This window comes from Bolinopsis microptera, chromosome 7 (assembly GCF_026151205.1).
Source record: "Bolinopsis microptera isolate Bmic1 chromosome 7, MBARI_Bmic_1.0, whole genome shotgun sequence".
Taxonomy (NCBI): Eukaryota; Metazoa; Ctenophora; class Tentaculata; order Lobata; family Bolinopsidae; genus Bolinopsis; species Bolinopsis microptera.
In genome coordinates this window covers 19,093,660-19,107,222 of record NC_087078.1, presented here as the reverse complement: position 1 = coordinate 19,107,222, position 13,563 = coordinate 19,093,660, and the positions used below count along the sequence as shown (strand labels likewise).

General features: G+C 39.2%; 1 protein-coding gene across 1 annotated transcript; it reads left to right on the top strand.

Moving 5' to 3' along the window:
* The first annotated feature begins 7,921 nt into the window (after positions 1-7,921).
* LOC134818264 (uncharacterized) lies at positions 7,922-11,796 on the top strand. Its single transcript, XM_063827755.1, has 8 exons — positions 7,922-8,046; positions 8,244-8,525; positions 8,670-8,948; positions 9,113-9,265; positions 9,651-9,763; positions 10,089-10,203; positions 10,502-10,589; positions 11,023-11,796. The coding sequence occupies exons 1-8, from the start codon at positions 7,926-7,928 to the stop codon at positions 11,252-11,254; spliced, it is 1,383 nt and encodes a 460-aa protein (XP_063683825.1). The 5' UTR covers positions 7,922-7,925; the 3' UTR covers positions 11,255-11,796.
* Positions 11,797-13,563: the final 1,767 nt, after the last annotated feature.

Sequence of the window (13,563 nt, the reverse complement as noted above, 5' to 3'; positions counted from 1 at the left end):
TGTCGGTTTCAAGGAAGTGCCCCATAGTTGTAACTGTTGAAACAATACATGAATACACATCACCTCAGTATCCTGTTCACTGTTGGTGGGGCGGCGGTTGAAGTGCTTACTTTCTCTGAACAATTGCACTTTAAGCAATAAACCGCAATAACCGCTATGATATTTGTAAAAGTTACTCGTATTGTAGAATGACTAGAGTTTTATTGATATTATAACGCATGCTGCATCATTGATTGTGCATTCATTGACCACCTACGGAGTGCAATGTATTTGAGTATGAGAGCGCTGTAAATCTCATCTCCAAATGAAATGATCAAACGAACCCTTGCTTTGATAAAGATGATTTTCAAACGGGATTGAAGCGCCCCCTGCACAGCCTAAGAAGGCGGTTCTTTGGTTACTCCCGATCATATGCAATGAACTTTCAAAACAGCCAGTCTTTGTTGGAAATAAGATGAGTTTTCCGGGCAACCTTGCCAAAGAAGTTATTAATCAAGGTCAGTAATCGTTTGCCTCTTAGTGTGCAATATTGTGGTGGTAACCACGCCTGATAAGAATATCTGGGTCCCTATATTATACCGCTAACCATACCACCACCTCCGTGTGTTGTTATGAAACTGTACTGAACTGTTCCCTCGATATCTTAAGGTGAGATTAATTAGAAAACAGCTCCCCGGTATAAAAAGTACGTGAGGATCGAGGAGAATTCGACTAATATCATTAAAATATTAAACTGTTAGTGTTATCAAATGTCGCACACTTAATATCTTGGTTCTATGTCAATTTTCGTGATCCGGTCTTATTCTCCAATTTTGAAGGTTCATCCCGAATTATTTTGATCAATGAATTGTCTTAAAATGAAGTTATTTGGGGTTATTTCTACCTTGATCAACCCATTATATATAGACTCAACATTCATATCATGATTAAAGTCTGAATCTGCCAACGTCTTTGATTGTTCCGCGGCTAGACCTGACCATCCTATGATTGTTGTAAATGTCTCTTCACGACAGGACCATGAAATCTCCAGCGAAGAGAGACTGATAACTGGTCGTCAGAGGAGAGAGACCCATTACCATGATCAGCGGAGAGAGACCGATTACCATGATCAGCGGAGAGAGACCGATTACCATGGTCAGCGGAGAAAGAGAGACCGATAACTGGTCAGAGGAGAAAGAGGGACTGATGACTGGTGGGTGGAGTAAACCAGGAAGTATTTCCAAATATCCGAGGAAGCACACGTCACACCAACCACAGACCTATCTCTCACTGAGTTACATAGCCTGATCCTGCTCTTACCGCCCGTCACGGGGAGGGTGTTGAGTTACAAATTCCACGAGTTGTCGGGTTTTTGGTTTGTTTTTGGTTCATTACTGGTTTGTTTTTGTATTGTGTTTTTGTTTGATTACTGTCACTAGGATTTTTTAATAGTAGTCAGTGAACCATTTTCCGACGTAGCTTTGATGCCGTATATCCACGATGCTCCTATTTTAAAAGGAAAATACCGATTCGTATTCATTTTTCACCCGTTGATTGTTTTGGTTCCACTGCAAACTGAGAGTGCAAAGCGAAATTACGCAACGGGCACAAGTATGCAGCGAAGGTGGGATAAATGATTAGAGCTAGTATGTAGTAACAGTGCTCCGTTGGCACAGGATTTTAGCTGTTAAATTGCGCAGCTGATACTGAAGGAACCATGGAGTCACACTAACGTGGATTGACGTCGTGCTTTCAGATAAGGCATTCCATCATCGTCATCTTTACCTGCAACTCTAAAACTCAGCTGTAGACTTCGGTGCCACATTATCTTTCTCTCGACCAAATTATGATTCTTGGAAATTCAGTGGTTATAACTTCATGAATCTAGCCAGAACATTCTGACTCAGGTTTCTTATTTTCCCGTGTTTTCTCTTGCAGCACCAGTGTTTGTTGAAATTTGAATCGTTAAGTTGACTTGAACATTGTATAAGAAGATTTTATGCGAGAATTTGGTGGAATTATCTCATAACTGCCTATCCCACCGCTCCATCTCTAGCATCAAGGTCGAATGAGTGCTACCTACATATCAGCTCATCCATTCCTTCAGGCGTGAATTCGTAATTTACGAACATTGAACGTTCCACCGGCTAAACAAAGGCAGTAATCGCTGGACCGGATCCAGCGCGGGTCACGACAGACAGAGATTAAATGTTAATGATTAATCCTTCTCTCCGGACACTACACCGGAGTGTGTCAGCTAACGAGTGTGCCCTGCATGAATTGTAGAGGCCAGCTTATGATGATGATGGAGGGTCCAATCAACCCGCAGGGGGGCAGACTCGAGACCCCTTTAATTATTGGCAAGCTCTTTGACGTGTGCAGCGTCGTGTACATCTGACTTACTGTTGTACTGCTGTTTAGTTTTATCGCTTCAGATGCTGGTGAGCAGCTGGTAGTGGTAGGCCGTGTTACGTGATAGTGATTATGGGTTGTCAGTGGTTGATCCGTGATAAAGCTGATTGGTTAATCGCTGTCACGTGTCAGGAAGATAAGGTCACGTGTCAGGAAGATAAGGTCACGTGTCAGGAAGATAAGGTACACCTCCTTACCAGTTTCCATACTTATCATGGATATCATTGCGAATCTTGTAGAATAGTTATTTATTAGACTGAGTAAGTTCATGTTCCCATTATTCGATATATTTCACAAGTACAGCATCCTACGTCGTGTTAAAAATGATCACATACTCAATTAGCACATTGCACATTGCACAACTTCATTAAGGAGACAAAATTTAGGCATTCAGCAGTTGGTAAAAAAGAACCCAATAAATTATTTTGATAGCATGTGGCAGGTTGTTATAAGCTTAATAAATATATAAGCATAAGTTTTTAAACTGTTAAATACTTCCCACCTAGCTCTATTAGGTCTACAAGGAACTTCCTGAGGAAGGAACTTCCCGAGGAAGGAACTTCCCGAGGAAGGAACTTCCCGAGGAAGGAACTTCCTGAGGAAGGAACTTCCCGAGGAAGGAACTTCCTGAGCAAGGAACTTCCTGAGCAAGGAACTTCCTGAGCAAGGAATTACCCGAGGAAGGAACTTCCTGCGCAAGGAATGACCGTGCAGATTTACTGCTTCCTAACCTGGCTCAATTAACAGGTCCAAGTTTAACCTGATAATGTTGTTGGACCTGCGGTAAACTTTATCATTATGATGATTATGGCAATGAGCATCTTGCAAAATTACATTAATAATTCTATGTATCGGAAAAGGAGATAAGACACCAAATTCCATACTTACATTAATGATACCTTGTATCGGATAAGGAGATAAGATTCCAGTCTCAGCATCCAATATACCTAAGATTACTTACTTTAGGAATACGTGATCGATTGATCCCTTTCTTCACTTCTCCGTTCACGTTTATTCTCGTCACAACCAAGTGATCTCCTCTGCTAATTGACCTCTTGTCTCAAGTCACTCCATTGCTAATTGATCCCCCGATCTCAACTTCTCAACTCACGTGTTCTCACGTGTTGTGACGTTCCGCACTACGTCTCCATTCTCGCATCCAACTCGCCACATATACCTCTCAAGTTCTCCTCGCAATCGGAACCAACCAGCACTAATTCCACTCTTCCTAGCATATAACAGCAACCACCAGCCGTCCTCACTATTCTCACAGAGCACACAAACAACCAGCTATCTACCGCGTCAAATCAGAGAAAGTAGTTTCAGTGATCTTGTTAAGCTTGTAGAACTGCCGTCGTATCCGACGTTGGGAGTTTCTAGAAGTGCTTGTTGCTTTTTTTGTTTTGATTAGTCGTACGGCTCTCTCCTGCAGTAGAGTAGGTGCTTGCGGAGTAGGGTTGCTTGCGGAGGAGTAGGTGGTGCCGCCAGCACGAGATTCATTATTCTCATTTATTTCTCATTGTACAGCCAGCATGATTGTAGTTTGATTGTAGCACGATTGCCAGCTTTAATTGTGGTCGGTCTCGAGCTCTTTTACTCTTGCATAGCATCGCTTGTTAACAATCATTATCGTTTATTCTGCTGAGCACTAGTAACTAAACTGGCATTAAAGAGTTTTAGCTTGTACCTATCTTAATCGTTCCTATAATCTGACTTGCATTTTTAAAAGTATTATGACCATGCTAAATTCTAATGCAGGTGAGATTTAACTGTCGCCGTATGGTAGTGGTACATCAACTTTATTATATATCATGTCTAGCGATAATTCTCTGCCAGACAATAGCACGTAGTTACCCAGTGCCCCTTTATTATATATCATGTCTAGCGATAATTCTCTGCCAGACAATAGCACGTAGTTACCCAGTGCCCCTTTATTATATATCATGTCTAGCGATAATTCTCTCCCAGACAATAGCACGTAGTTACCCAGTCCCCCTTGTCACGCAGCTTTAAAATGAGAGCGTTTTAAATGATTCCAGAATGAGAGCAGGTCACCACTACACCACCATACCACTACTTAGTACCACAGACGTCATCAACCCGTTAATTTCTGCAACTGAATGGTTGAACCATCACCAACCAACCAATAGAATGGCGCCGTCAACTTCCAGTAAAACTACTACCACTTCCATGCCTGGGAATGGAGGTTGTTGAGTCGTCTGGAGATGGAACCGAGTTTTCTCATTATAGAATATTGAGGTTCCAGTTCCAGTCAGAATATGTGGTAGTCGTTTACGTGCTCTACTATATTTAACCTTAAAATTAAATGTAACTATTTGACGTTGGAAGCCATTTTAATTCTCATTTTTTGCATGATCTTTGATCTTGGTATGTTTTGAATTCTTGCTCAGTCTGTATGTTTGGTTGTGGTTTCATTGTTTGTTTTGCCTAAAAGTTCTGCTGGAAGATTTTGAACAATCGCCAGTTAATTTCACAATAAACTGTCACTTACACTGGTATGGCATCTTATCAGGTATATTCACACGGGAAGAATCACAGCGACAGTACCACAGTGGTCACAAGCAGCAAGTAAAGTAGTTACAGTGCAGTTACAGTTACAGTGAAGTTATACGCGCCAGTAAGTAGGTAGCATTACCACACATATTAGCATTGTACACACAGCTAGTGGTGGTGGTTAGTATTTCCTTGTCAAGCTCAAAACACACACGACATAACAACATCACCATGTTTTACCGCATGAAGTATGGTGATACTTCATATGATAAAACTCCACATTTCACTACATTTCACTACATCTCACCACATTTCACCACATTTCACCACATTTCACCACATTTCACTACATTTCACTACATTTCACTACATCTCACCACATTTCACCACATTTCACCACATTTCACCACATTTCACTACATTTCACTACATTTCACTACATTTCACTACATTTCACTACATTTCACCACATTTCACTACATTTCACTACATTTCACCACATTTCACCACATTTCACCACATTTCACCACATTTCACTACATTTCACCACATTTCACCACATTTCACCACATTTCACCACATTTCACTACATTTCACTACATTTCACTACATTTCACCACATTTCACCATATTTCACTACATTTCACCACATTTCACTACATTTCACCACATTTCACCACATTTCACCACATTTCACCACATTTCACCACATTTCACTACATTTCACTACATTTCACTACATTTCACTACATTTCACTACATTTCACCACATTTCACTACATTTCACTACATTTCACCACATTTCACCACATTTCACCACATTTCACCACATTTCACTACATTTCACTACATTTCACTACATTTCACCACATTTCACCACATTTCACTACATTTCACTACATTTCACTACATCTCACCACATTTCACCACATTTCACCACATTTCACCACATTTCACTACATTTCACTACATTTCACTACATTTCACTACATTTCACCACATTTCACCACATTTCACCACATCTCACCACATTTCACCACATTTCACTACATTTCACTACATTTCACTACATTTCACCACATTTCACCACATTTCACCACATTTCACCACATTTCACCACATTTCACTACATTTCACTACATTTCACTACATTTCACCACATTTCACCATATTTCACTACATTTCACCACATTTCACCACATTTCACCACATTTCACCACATTTCACTACATTTCACTACATTTCACTACATTTCACCACATTTCACCACATTTCACTACATTTCACTACATTTCACTACATTTCACCACATTTCACCATATTTCACTACATTTCACCACATTTCACTACATTTCACTACATTTCACCACATTTCACCACATTTCACCACATTTCACCACATTTCACCACATTTCACTACATTTCACTACATTTCACTACATTTCACCACATTTCACCATATTTCACTACATTTCACCACATTTCACTACATTTCACTACATTTCACCACATTTCACCACATTTCACCACATTTCACCACATTTCACCACATTTCACCACATTTCACTACATTTCACTACATTTCACCACATTTCACCACATTTCACTACATTTCACTACATTTCACTACATTTCACCACATTTCACCATATTTCACTACATTTCACCACATTTCACTACATTTCACTACATTTCACCACATTTCACCACATTTCACCACATTTCACCACATTTCACCACATTTCACCACATTTCACCACATTTCACCACATTTCACCACATTTCACTACATTTCACTACATTTCACTACATTTCACCACATTTCACCATATTTCACTACATTTCACCACATTTCACTACATTTCACTACATTTCACCACATTTCACCACATTTCACCACATTTCACCACATTTCACCACATTTCACTACATTTCACTACATTTCACTACATTTCACCACATTTCACCATATTTCACTACATTTCACCACATTTCACTACATTTCACTACATTTCACCACATTTCACCACATTTCACCACATTTCACCACATTTCACCACATTTCACTACATTTCACTACATTTCACCACATTTCACCACATTTCACTACATTTCACTACATTTCACTACATTTCACCACATTTCACCATATTTCACTACATTTCACCACATTTCACTACATTTCACTACATTTCACCACATTTCACCACATTTCACCACATTTCACCACATTTCACCACATTTCACCACATTTCACCACATTTCACCACATTTCACCACATTTCACCACATTTCACTACATTTCACTACATTTCACCACATTTCACCACATTTCACTACATTTCACTACATTTCACTACATTTCACCACATTTCACCATATTTCACTACATTTCACCACATTTCACTACATTTCACTACATTTCACCACATTTCACCACATTTCACCACATTTCACCACATTTCACCACATTTCACCACATTTCACCACATTTCACCATATTTCACCTGGTAAGGATCAGTTTCCTGGTCAGTTCATGGCATGTTACTTCTGATGTGTCACCCTTTGTCAACTGAGACAACTGTTATCCATTTTCACTTATGACTACAATATGTGCTGGATATCAGTTCTATTTTCGTCGCAGTGTGGTCACCAAACAAATTTTTTGTTCATGAGCTTTTTATGGCTTCCATGGCGGCTTATTGTTGAGGTAACGAAAGTTTTACTGAATTTTGTTTCTTTACTAAAAGCACCTTTGAAGTGCAGTTGTTGAAAGCGTATTTGCTTTTTAGCTCCGACCAAATCTGTCTGTCAGTTCCAAGATTTAATTACATTGATATGTTTTGGTCATTGATACTCAAATGAATCCTCATAATTCAGGATCGTTTTAAAGCCGTACTTGAGTTTTCGTCAGCTTTCTAGTTTGCAAATTCTGCAAGAGCAGTTGATGAACAAAACACAACAAATTATAGCATAACACCATAATAATTTCAAGATTTAACCCACTTATTAATCTCAGAATGACATTTAACCTAATGATAAAGTCTCTGCTGGCACTGCAGCTGATCAGCGGAACTGATACAGCCCGCAAGAGATGGGTGGGGGAGGCAACCTGGAGTGAACCCAACAACTGGAATAATGGTGAGTTATTCTAGTTCTCTACTTACACTTTATCAGTCATGTATTATTAGATTTCCTGGAATCCTAGTGTTGTGCTCCAATAATTTTATTACATCGATTCTAAAAATAATTTAAATATGAGTTGCCCACTGGAACTTCCAAATTCGTTCTAATTCTAATCTAAAATTTCCAGAGAATTATAATTTATCTTATTGCAGGATTACCAAGCGGCTGTGACGGAGCTCTTATAGAACCAAACCAGATTCTCACCATAGCAGCCCAGGCCAACATAGCTGAAATATCCTTTGGAGGCGACAGTGCGATTGTCTTTGATAGTTTTTCAGAAGTTGCGTTCGGGCAGGGTGGAAATTACTGTAACGATGTGGATAAGAGCATAAAGTTTTACGAAGCAGCTAGAGACGACTTCTTGTCTGTAGAGAACTGGGAGGCAGATGGTGACCTGGACGATTTGGACCTTCTCGATATCCACAGAATACCTTGTAAGTTGGTTTTTTAACATCGCATTTTCGATAAAATGGACAGTTGGAATTTAAACTTATCTATGAATTAAAGGTAGGGATTTCTTGAGAATCTCGCATAGGTTAAGCCTCTAACTGCTTTTCTAACAAATCCGATAATCCCAGGTCAGAACGACATCATAGAAGTTCCCCACCGCCAAATGAGAGCAGAACTACACTCCCCAGTCAAAGTGGGGGCAGTCAGCTACGGAGGACAGCATCTCTCCAGAGACCAAGTCCATGACTGGCTCAACTCTCCTGATGGAAGAAATGAGCTGAGGATGTTATCTTCGTTCGTGCTGAGTGATGTTTCCTACTGCAAGTCAAGGAGTGGGTGTGAGTGTGGGAATGAAGCTTCTTGTAATGGAACCACCTGTAGGTCTCCTCTTCTCTGTGATTACCCTGGTGAGTTCTTTAAACCTGATTAACATAACACTTTACTTAGCAGTTAAGTACTTGTTTCAGTAGACAAATTACGATGAATCTCTTTAAAACTGATAATTAAAACCCGGATAAAAAGAGAGAAATATGTTCCATATTGACAAGCTAACATCCCCCCCCCCTCTCAGTAACTACTCCCACCATGTGTTGTCCTTTCTGTGGTTCTCTCATGACAGTTCCAGTTAATTATGAGAAGTCCTACAGGCAACTCCAACTTGAACTCTCCACAATTCTCTCTCATCTGAGCATTCCGCAAAACCTCAAAATGGGCATTGATCAAGGTATGTCTGATTATCAGATTATGGTTACCTTACTCGGGAATATTATGACTGGGATAAAGTGGTGGATTTTGGAAAATTCCGCCATATTTTTCCCGGTCATTAATTTTCCCAGTCATAAATTAACCAGCTATAATGTTCCCGAGTAAGGTAAACTAATAGTAATACATTTTGATGCTTGGTGGGTTTTGGAAAATTCCGCCATATTTTTCCCGGTCATTAATTTTACCAGTCATAAATTACCCCGCTATAATATTCCCGAGTAAGGTACATAACCACACGGAGACAAAATACAAGAATCTAACGGATTGTTTAGCTCAATTTAAACCACTGAATTGGTAAAGATGTAAGATTTGAGATCCCCATTAATAACATCTTGTCTCCCCAGGTAAACTGTACCTAGTTGTAGAGCAGCGCGGAGACCAATCCACCGTTGACGTATCAGAGGTGGTGATGCAACGCCTCATACTCAGTAACTACTCTACACCACAACAGATAGAGGTGCGTACTGTGAAGTGTTGTAGTTTTGGAAAATCAGACATTAAGTGACATTCCTACAAAATAATATCATTAGATATAAATATAACATCACACTTTCCCCCTGTAAAAAATAAAATCTATGAAAAAATAAATCTATACCCGAAAGATTGTCCTCATTGTAATATCCGGATAGAATATTATTTAGGAGACAATTTCTTATTATTTCGTGTATGCGATTCATTGAGGGGCTTAAAAACAGCTGGATGCCACCAAGATAATTTCAGTTATCTGTCAGTTTTTACATAGATCCCACTTAATAAACCTTGAACCCTATTTTCCCTTCCAGGTGGTTAGAAGCTCAGCTCCAGTCATTGCAGATCCTATCCATCAGACTAAAGTGCACACAAACTCCATCTTGTTAGTTGTTCTAGCCTGTATGGTGCTCTGTCTCATTACTCTAGGTAATTTAAACACATTCGGTAATTAATTTGGTAATTTAATAATTGTATTAAAACTTAAACATTGAACTGGTACTTCGTGTTCTTTGAGTATTGTTAGGAACTTTACTTCACAAAAATAAAGGAATATAATTTAAACCACTGGACATATAATTATCAGTGAATTATCTGGTCTCAGGAGTTATCAAATGATGTTATTATTATGAATTTCCAAGTTGTTAACGTGACTAACCATCTATAATTCCCACTAGGTCTAGTTTCCAAGTTGTTAACGTAACTAACCATCTATAATTCCCACTAGGTCTAGTTTTGTTGTACATCATACGAAGAAAAACGTCCATGTTCAGACCAGTCCAAAGAAATGACTCTCAGATGAATGCCTGTAATACGTAAGTAGCTTATAAGCAACACATTTTCTCGAAATAACAATCAAGCACAAGCGTGAGATTTATAACGAAGTGGAATTATAATGACGAAGTTATAGTGCTAATACGCTGAACATGAACCGTCCAATATCCATTTCATTCAATATATTAAAGTCACTATTGTGACGGTACATTAGAACTAGACAGAAACAAAGTGTGAAGGGCCTGAACGGAACCCCTCGGTTTCAGTTCCTTGTTTAACACTGCCGTACAACAAGGACATCCACCGGGTTCTCCAAGGATGGGCACATAGCTCACTCCACACTATGCTCTGTCAAATGTTGCTTATATACCAAGGATCTACAGGAAATATTTCCTTGTAAGTTTAGAGGGCGATCTGTGAACAGACAACTACCTCATTCCCAACTATAACTCTCTAACCACTATTCTCTCCCAGGTATGAAACACTTGAGCCAGACCAGCACTTGTACGAGACGATCAGAATAAGCAGAGTTAAATCTGACGAATACTACAGTCCGGTAACAGAGTACTCACCCAGCCAAGATAAGAGAGAGCCGTGCCTCTACCGTTACCCTGGAGACGAACAGACTCCCTGTTGTCACCCTGACAACATTGAGCTTAGCAGCCGGTTGGGGATGGACAAACAAAACACTTTAACATCAGTCTGAACAGTGTATGGGTCGAGAATTGAGTTCTCACTTCATGTTTCAACGGAGCAACTTATGCAGCGGTGCAATATCAGCGACTGAAATTCTGATTTCCCTGAGCAACTAGGTGGTAAGAGGAAGAGAAGAGAAGACTGAAGATGTACTGGCTGGGTTAGTACTCTGCTAGAAGAATGCCAGAATCTATAAGTGAAACTGAAGATAGCAACCATTTTGTTGGACAATTCAGAGAGATGAAATATATCTTGTGATTCACTCACCTCGTGCAAAACGGGTCAAATAGAAACTTGATGGAACTATGTTACCGTATATTCGAGCCAATGGTTCAATCGGAGTTTGAACTTTATGTAATTCGATTAACTTATTATCTAAATCAGTTGTATGATTGTGTTTCAGTAAGAGCTGTTTAGTAATTAGTTTATTAGTACAATTTATCAAAACAATGTCTACTACTTACTAATTAGTAATGTCTTGTGTTTTCAAGAACCTGAAGCCTCATTCTCATATTCTCATTAAACATTTCTTGAATATTTCAGCTATACTTTAATTTATCGTTTTAATTTGTTCGGCCATTTTATAATTTATATAATACAATTCTACAATTATATTTGGTTACGCATAGCATTTTACCTCAGCCTTCTAGTATAATTTAAGAACAGCATAATGAATGCATGCTCAGCAGACAAGTAGCTTCTTAAGTTGAACCCCCTGCTTTGTTTCGGTAAAGTTTGAGTTATATTATTTGGCATCTTTAGAAGTGGCTATTAAATAATTACTATACAGAACTTCATAAAAACGTTCAGCTGCACCTTACCAATTAATGCCGAATACTTGAAAACAACGATAGGGTAATTTCCCCACCACTATTACCGTTTTGACTCTAGTTTATTACCAATACTAAAGTAACCATAGTTTGACTTTGATGGTTTCTCGACTATTACCGGCCCAAGAATTTGAATATGCACACACTTTCTTGACAGGCACGTGTCACACCACGTGTCACACCACGTGTCACACCACGTGTCACACCACGTGTCACAACACGTGTCACACCACGTGTCACACCACGTGTCACACCAAGGGCAACTTCTTAATTTCAGAAATCATGTGGCGAAATTAAAAAGAAGCTGCGCTGAAGCTAACATATACAGGGTGACTTTTTTGAGAAATGATACAAAATATTATGAAGGAGCATATTGATCACATTTTGTCAATATGTGTCGAATTTATGCATACCAAGTTTCAAGTCCCTATCAATTTTTGATTTCTCACAAATTGCTATTCTGTTATGGTGCTACCTCAGGAATTTAAGCTTGCTGTAATTAAGGGGTCTCAAGTATATATAGCAAGTAAGTTGCCTCCTAATTTGTTTGAGAATTTGTCAAGTGTGGACTGTGGATTACCGGCCCAGCGGTTAAATGGTCAGCCACAGAAATCATTACCTAACTTCGCCCTCTAAAATCTAAATGCGGTTACTCTGTTTGACGTAATGGTCTCCCTGATCAAAATGATTTTCCTTTAAACCATATTTTTCGGATTATAAAAGCAATTAGTAGTTTTGATAGATTATTCTGGTTCCCTGTACTACACTATTACTATACTACTACTGTACAATCAGACCCCCCATTTAGCGAGTCTATCAAGGGAAGGCAAAAATGTCCGTCAAATGGAGGGTAAATACTAAATAGTGGTACTGGTAGTATCTGAATTATACATAAATCCAGTATTTTAGGATCAGAAACAGGCCCGGTATATTTGGGTCTTCTTTCCGAGAAGTGTGGACGCAGCTCCGAGATACTTCACGTGTCAAACATTGTCAAACTCTGACACTTGACTCTCCTCCAGAGCATGAATTAGTACTAAAGTAGAATGTTACAGTTAATACAATTATTACAGTCCCTACTGTTCGTGGCACTGTAATCTTTTGGCCTGATTTTGGTAAAAGTGAAACACAAAGCGATGCAGATGACACGCTATTTGTCGGGTCAAAAAGTTACAGAATCTTACAAATACCAACATTGGCGACAGCCCTAGGAAACACGGCAAGGCAAGATCTTGTTAGATCTTATTACTGTTGTATTCTTTTCCTGTGGTGTTACATTTTTATCACGGTAAATCTTAGGTTTAGCTTTAAATTATTGAACCGGGCAAGATCAACGTTGCGACGATAGCTTTAATGCGTAAGAATATGTTTATTTTTAAGGGGGTGGATCTGTTAGTGGTTGGGGGGGGGGGGGGGGTGGACCTGTTAGTGGTTGACCCACAAGAGGACAGCAGACAGTTTGTCTAACTCTGGGCGTGACAACCCTCCA

Excerpts from the sequence above, each read along its gene's own strand:
- LOC134818264 (XM_063827755.1), top strand. The coding sequence starts at position 7,926 with ATGACATTTAACCTAATGATAAAGTCTCTGCTGGCACTGCAGCTGATC. Across the intron at positions 8,047-8,243 it reads ACCCAACAACTGGAATAATG|GATTACCAAGCGGCTGTGAC; the intron begins GTGAGTTATTCT and ends ATCTTATTGCAG. Across the intron at positions 9,764-10,088 it reads CTACACCACAACAGATAGAG|GTGGTTAGAAGCTCAGCTCC; the intron begins GTGCGTACTGTG and ends TTTCCCTTCCAG.